The 7,098-nt window shown below is 40.3% G+C and overlaps 1 protein-coding gene across 1 annotated transcript; it reads left to right on the forward strand.

Moving 5' to 3' along the window:
• The first annotated feature begins 480 nt into the window (after positions 1 to 480).
• Positions 481 to 6,842, forward strand: LOC123120873 (acetyl-CoA acetyltransferase, cytosolic 1). The gene is made up of 14 exons (XM_044540851.1): positions 481 to 730; positions 901 to 944; positions 2,061 to 2,159; positions 2,254 to 2,427; positions 2,528 to 2,633; positions 2,953 to 3,091; positions 3,911 to 3,988; positions 4,068 to 4,133; positions 4,452 to 4,537; positions 5,151 to 5,250; positions 5,393 to 5,503; positions 5,590 to 5,631; positions 5,808 to 5,894; positions 6,535 to 6,842. The coding sequence occupies exons 2-14, from the start codon at positions 926 to 928 to the stop codon at positions 6,622 to 6,624; spliced, it is 1,197 nt and encodes a 398-aa protein (XP_044396786.1). The 5' UTR covers positions 481 to 730; positions 901 to 925; the 3' UTR covers positions 6,625 to 6,842.
• The last annotated feature ends 256 nt before the right edge of the window (positions 6,843 to 7,098 follow it).

A 7,098-nucleotide genomic window follows, 5' to 3' on the forward strand; every position in this document is an offset into this window, starting at 1 on the left:
CGAGACGATCTAGCGACACGATCGGGAGAGGGAAGAAAAACTCGACGGCGGCGAAACAATCGCCCCGGGAGAAGACGAAACCCTAGCTAAGGGAAAAAAACCTATTTGCGTCGGCCAGTTTCGCAGACATGACCAAATGACATAGCTGGGGGTCTACGACCGCCGATCAGTGCGGTAGCCCATTAATCCTACTCCTTCGGGGTATTTGGCGGTAGCAAAAAGGTTTAAATCTGAGCAAACTTTGAAACCTGGTCAGATCACGTTAAATGTTGACCACGAGGTCAAAACAATTATCTTAACCTGCAAGGCTGACCGCTGCATGCACCCTCCTATTAATCCGTTTAAGTCTTGAAAAAATCCCCCCAAATCAGGGAAATCAGATTGTACGGGAATATGAGCTCATTACTACCTTCCATCTTTTAATTACGAGACTCTTATTTTTGTTCCACCGCCATTAAACTTGTACTACTAACCAAATTAACCCCCACCCTTCCAAAAAAGAAAAAGAAAAACTCATCCTTCTCTTCCTTACAGCCATGGCGATGTCGACTGCGGATGGTCGAGATGCCATCTAAACAACGCCCAACCATCAACGGTCCGAGGAGCCCAATATAACAGCGAAAGCGGGGCAGTCGAGCACTCCAGTCCACCTCCGTTCTCTGTTTCAGTGTCTTGTTCCCTCTCCCCGATCTCGACTCCTCCTCGTGCACTCCGCCGCCACCAGATCGAGGCACGCTCTCTCTTCCCCCCTGCCTCCTTGCAGAATCATCGAATTGAATCCTCCCCCCATCCACCCCCGTTGCCGAGGGATCGCGTGCGATGCGACGGCTCTTCGCTCGATTCCGTGGCGCGCTTGCGTGTGAGGTGGCTGACGCTGGGTTGCTTGTTCTGATTTTGCAGGTCGCAGCTGGACTTTGGAGCGGCCATGAGTTCAGACGCCAGAGGTATTGTTTCATCCGAGCTTTTTCCAAGGCAATGAGCTGCTCACTGTCAGTAGTTCAGAGTTCAGACTCAGTTTCTCTGTAACTACTACATAAGCGATCTGCATCGAAAGGATTGTGGCCTTGACTCGGTTCAGCGAAACATTGATCTAACGTGTTGATAGGCACCAATTGGCAGTCAGTCTTTTGTTTTAATCCTTATTCGTACTTGCCAGTGATATTGGTTTTTGTTTTCTTTCTCGATCCCTGGCATATTTGAATTATGCTGTGCGGTTGCCAGTATAACATACAGGAGTACTAGTTGATATGCTTAGCAACACCATGGTGATAATGTCCATCATTGACTATAGGCTAATTTCCCTTTTCCTCCTCCTCTAGATCAGCCTGGTTATCTTTTGTTTTTTGTTGCATTACCACTGGCAATGAGCTGCTCGCTGTTAGCAATTCAGAGTTCAGACTCCTTTTTTTTTGTAACTGCTGCATAAGCGATCTGAGTCGAAAGGATCCTGGCTTTGACTCAGTTCAGCGAAACATTGATCTAACGTGTTGATAGGCACCAATTGGCAGTCTTTTGTTTTAATTCCTATTTATTCTTGCCAGTGACATTGGTTTTTTGTTTTCTTTCTCGATCCTTTGACATATTTGAATTATGTTGCGCGGTTGCCAGTATAACATACTACTAGTTGATAGGCTTGGCAACATCATGGTGATAATGTCCATCATTGGCTATAGGCTACTTTCCCTTTTCCTCTTCTAGATCAGCTTGCTTATCTTTTGTTTTTTTTGTTGCATCACCACTGGAAACAATTGATTCCAACCACAAGAAGAAGGAAACAATTGACTCACTACCAGCGTGGCATCATGTCAGACAACAGATTCTTGTATTTTGTTTGGTGCCTTTCGCAAACTTGTACAAATCAATAAATATTGAAATTGAAGGAGCATCAGATAAAGAGAAATCTGGCATTTACCAGATGGCTTCCCTGATTTTCATTGTTTAGTCATGCCTTCAGAAGTTCAGAGTATAATTATGCTCTGTGTAGTTAGCATTTGCAGGGGAGCCTGCTAGATGGTTTTGCAGTATGCTACAGTTAGTAACTTTTCCTTTACTACTGACAGATGTATGTGTTGTTGGGGTTGCACGCACCCCTATGGGTAGTTTCCTTGGTGGCTTGTCTTCCTTGCCTGCTACGAAACTTGGCTCTATAGCAATTGAAGGTGATACCAATACTTTCTGTCTGTTTACCCCAGATGGTATACTTTGTTCGGTTTGGTAACATCCTAGTACTAACATAATTACTGGGGTGATCAGCTGCTCTGAGAAGGGCAAATGTCGATCCATCCCTTGTGCAGGAGGTCTTCTTTGGCAATGTCTTGAGTGCTAACTTGGGGCAAGCTCCTGCAAGACAAGCTGCTTTAGGTGCAGGGATACCAAATACGGTTGTTTGCACCACAGTCAACAAAGTTTGCGCATCTGGCATGAAAGGTCTGAATTCTTGTGAGCATGCTTGTAATCTCTGTACTCAGTTTCCTGAAGGGGACTTATTTTTTCTGACCATGATCCGTTTCCTTTCCTTTCTATACAGCGACCATGTTTGCTGCGCAATCAATTCAACTGGGAATCAATGACATTGTTGTGGCAGGTGGGATGGAAAGCATGTCGAATGCTCCGAAATACATTGCTGAAGCTAGGTCAGCAAGTGTTCTTCTGGTTCTACTTTTGTGTAGTGCATAAATGAAGTACGATCATTTTCTTGCATACACTAAGCATACTAGGAAGAATACAATGCCAAAATATCTGTTCGAAATTTTGTGTGTCAGACCTTAACTTTAGAATTTAGATTGCCTTTCAGTACTCTTGTGTTGCTCATTCATTCATTCATTATTTGTTAACATGTTTACACTATATTATGTTCTTGGATCTTGGTTAACATGGATTTAAAACTTCACTGTTAATGTATGTCTGTTTACGTCTTGGTGCCGACTTACTGATTTGTGCAATCAAATGCAGAAAAGGATCTCGTTTCGGACATGACAGCCTCGTTGATGGCATGCTTAAGGATGGCCTTTGGGATGTATACGGTGATTATGCTATGGGAGTGTGCGCTGAGCTTTGTGCTGACAATCATGCCCTGACGAGGGAAGACCAGGTAACTTGCCACAAATTGCAATAACCATATTCTGATGTAGTTACAATTCTTATATTTGTCTAGCGCCAAAAGGGCACACATTGTCTTAGTTGTTATGTATGGAGATTCAGTAGTAGTGAATATTAATACAAATACAGAAGCGCGCATACAATCAGTCTTTCCAGTGTGAACTGATCACTGCCATTATCACCATTTTCATGCAGTTTCTTGTTTTATATCTTTTTTCTTCATCTCATACATTATCATGTATGCTTTGAAGCAATAGCTGCAATTCTGCATTACTGCCAGTGTATATTATGCACTATTAGTTTACACTACTAGTTCGGGTAGGTTGAGTAAATGAGCCTTTCGTTGCTTGCTTCGAACATGATTTCACAGATTTTGTTTGTATGCTTGCTTGAGACATGTAGATATTACTTTTATATTATCTTATAGGCTGGTCTTCAGTGCAGAACAATATGCTTTGCACCTTAAATCACTTTGCAATTACTTACAAAAAAAATCTAAGAAGGGTGGGCCTTGTGCATCATAGATTATCTCCACTTGTTTCCTGGAGTCTGGGGTTGAATCAGCCTCCTTGCAAAAAGAAAGGCAACGGAAGTGCTGCCTAGAAATTCCGTTCCCCAGAATCTGTTGGAGATTTCGGTATTGGGTACTCCCTTTTGTGGTTTATTGTTGTCGTTGGTGAATTTGATATACCAGCGTTAAACCTGTCGGATGCCTCCAAAATCTTCTAAGATTCGCTGTTTTGTTCTTCTTAAACTGCAATCCATATATTTATTATTCATGACATCTGAGATTTATATATTCTTTATGTAGGATGCATATGCTATTCAAAGTAATGAGCGTGGAATTGCTGCTCGTGACAGTGGTGCTTTTGCATGGGAGATTGTTCCGGTGATTTTTCTGTTTCTTTGGCAAAGTAAGAAACTGTTCCTTTATTTGTTTCCCTAATGTTCTATGTCCTATCATCCAGATTGAAGTTCCTGTTGGTAGAGGGAAACCTGCAGTGCTTGTTGACAAAGATGAGAGCCTAGACAAGGTAAATTTTCTAATAAGATGGCACAAATAAGCTACACGCCTACACCCCATGTCACTTAGCTAACAGTAGCTATATCTCAATATAAACAAGCAGATTATTTAGGGCAGCATGTATCTGGTCCTAATGCAGTGCTTTCACGCACTAGGCTAAAAAAGTACTAATAATCAGTACGTATTTTGTTGTTGGTAAACATGTCAATGGTTTATCTTCATCATATAGTTAACTGCAAGAAGGAAAGTATGTAGTTTGCATTTATTTGTATCTTGTAAATAAATGTTTAGGCTCTCATCTTCATCATATAACTATTGTGTCTCGTAGTTTGACGCAGCCAAGCTGAAGAAGCTACGACCAGCATTCAAGGATAATGCTGGTACTGTTACTGCTGGAAATGCTTCTAGTATAAGGTACCTGCTTGTCATTTATTTTATTTACAAGCCTTTTGAAGTCCTTCTGTCACATATCGTTTTCAAACCACTGCATGATATTCTGAAAGATGTGCTTTTCCTTCTTTCTTTCTGTTTTGACATTTTATACTTTGTTCTACACTATGCATTTCATTTGATTTGTGTTATTGTTGTCTTCTGCAATGCCATATTCAACTGCTCTTTGTCTCCAAAGTGCTACTCATGTTTAACATTTATGTTTGGGCTGCTCAGAATGTTTTTACTTCAGCCCAAAAGATGGTATATATATTATTTTGTATTTATAACTGAAATTGGTTCATTTTCAAGAAAAAAATGTTGAGGTTCCTTTTGTGTATTAAACTTTTCAAGAAAATACAAATGTAGTGTCTCGATGCAATGCATGTTGATAGATTAGGAATCCTCATATAGTCATATACATTAACTTCCTAGAGAGGCCAATCAAGGAACGCTAAGCTAGAAACTAAGTACCTGCACTGACTGTCTTTGATGGGCATTCTATGTACTCCCTCCAACTTCGTCGTGTGTTTATTTATGCACTGAAAAATGTGATGCATCTGCACTGAGTAACATCTGTTTCTTTTGAGTGGAACAGTGATGGTGCTGCAGCATTAGTATTGGTGAGTGGGAAGAAGGCTCAAGAACTTGGATTGCATGTCCTTGCAAGGATCAAGGGATTTGCCGATGCAGCCCAAGTAAGCTACAGTACCTTTTATTTAATCTTAGCTGGTAGTAGAGTACAATTATAGGAAAATGCATATAATTGTAATCAGTGAAAGTTATTTGCTACCAAAATTGAATCCCTTAATGATATTTTTCAATTCCCATGTTACGCAGGCTCCTGAACTATTTACCACTACCCCAGCACTTGCCATACCAAAGGCTCTCACGAATGCTGGCCTAGAGTCCTCCCGTGTTGATTTTTATGAAATCAACGAAGCCTTTTCGGTATCTCTTGATCATTTCTCTTTATTTCTTAGTAATTAGTTAATTACATTATTTGAAATGGTATTTATTTTTATTTCTGGAAACAGGCTGTTGCACTTGCAAATCAAAAGCTTCTCGGAATTCCTTCAGTAAGTGCTTCCTTGTTTCAACCAAAATTACGTTTGCACCTGAAAATAAGTCGAACATTCTTGCCAGGAACTAAATCTTGGTTACTGTGACTACTCGCTATGAACCAGCAATACTTATTAATCCGATCAGCAGATGATAGTTACAACTTCCATGCTGACAACAGCTATGCTTGCAGGAAAAGATAAATGTACATGGAGGAGCTGTATCTTTAGGACACCCACTTGGGTGCAGTGGTGCTCGCATTTTGGTCACCCTTCTTGGTGTAAGTTCTTTCTTGAGGTGTTGTTTTGCATTTTGATCATCCGTGTCAGTCTGTTTTTCAGCATGGATCCTATTTTCTAGTAGAAGCTATTTCATGAGTAAATAATGATATCAAGTAAGAGATTCCACTAGGTGGACTATATACAGAGCAAAATGAATGAATCTACACTTAAAATACATCTATATACATCCGCATGTAGTTCATAGTGAAATCTCTACAAAGACTTATATTTAGGAACGGAGGGAGTAGTAAATCATAGGTTCCCGCAAAAAAAAAGTAGTAATCATAGGAATAAGCATCTTATATGCAAAATTAACATCTTGCCTGCAGAATACCACAAAATAAGGGGTAAGACATTTTTGTTACAACTATTTGGCCATCTTTGTGACTCCTTTCTGTGTCCCAAATATATGCAGAAAGGAGTTAAATCTGTAACCCGTACAATTGTTCCACATTGAGGCTTAAAAAGTATATGTGAAAGTTATATTCCGTGGTTTCATTTACCATGTCTTCAGTGCTTCTATCCTCACTTGTTCTGATGTTGTCAGCATCTTAATTAGGTCATCGTGTCTTCAATGCCCGTTTCTCATGGTTCTTGTAAAATTAAACTAAGCAATACGGGGTTCTTTCTTCTCAACAGGTTCTTAGGGAGAAGAGTGGCAAGATCGGAGTTGCTGGTGTCTGCAACGGCGGTGGCGGTGCATCTGCGCTCGTTATGGAGCTCGCGTAAGGAGCTCTGGCACCAAAGATGGAGCCTGCATGTAAAATGCTATGTACTGTATTTCATAGTGCTGTGTCAGATTAAGTAATTGATTAACTTAGAACTTGTGTGCCGGTTTCTGCTCTTACTTTAGATTGTTTTTATTTTCTGTTGTAGCTGTTTTAAGCATTCTTGGTTTAATAACAATAATAATAATTGTTGCAATAAAGCATGGTTGTGCTACCAAAGGTACTCTCAGAAATCGGTGGTTTTGTCCAAGGACTCAGTTAAACCTAATTTTGGAAGAAAAAGTATCCTCTACCCTCTCTTACCGCCTGCGCCCACAATCTCCGCGATTCATGTCCCAAAAAAAGGCCGATATGCATAAAATTTACTCTCCACTATGACCATCCTTAAGAAAGATAAAAACTTGGTAACTAAGCACTCTTTTATTTTTTTTATTCGGTAACTGAGCACTCGAGGGTGAAAATGTATAGAGTTGGC

This window comes from Triticum aestivum, chromosome 5D, assembly GCF_018294505.1.
Source record: "Triticum aestivum cultivar Chinese Spring chromosome 5D, IWGSC CS RefSeq v2.1, whole genome shotgun sequence".
In the NCBI taxonomy this organism is placed as follows: domain Eukaryota; kingdom Viridiplantae; phylum Streptophyta; class Magnoliopsida; order Poales; family Poaceae; genus Triticum; species Triticum aestivum.

Excerpts from the sequence above, each read along its gene's own strand:
- LOC123120873 (XM_044540851.1), top strand. Across the intron at positions 4,134-4,451 it reads AAGATGAGAGCCTAGACAAG|TTTGACGCAGCCAAGCTGAA; the intron begins GTAAATTTTCTA and ends TGTGTCTCGTAG. Across the intron at positions 5,251-5,392 it reads GATTTGCCGATGCAGCCCAA|GCTCCTGAACTATTTACCAC; the intron begins GTAAGCTACAGT and ends CATGTTACGCAG.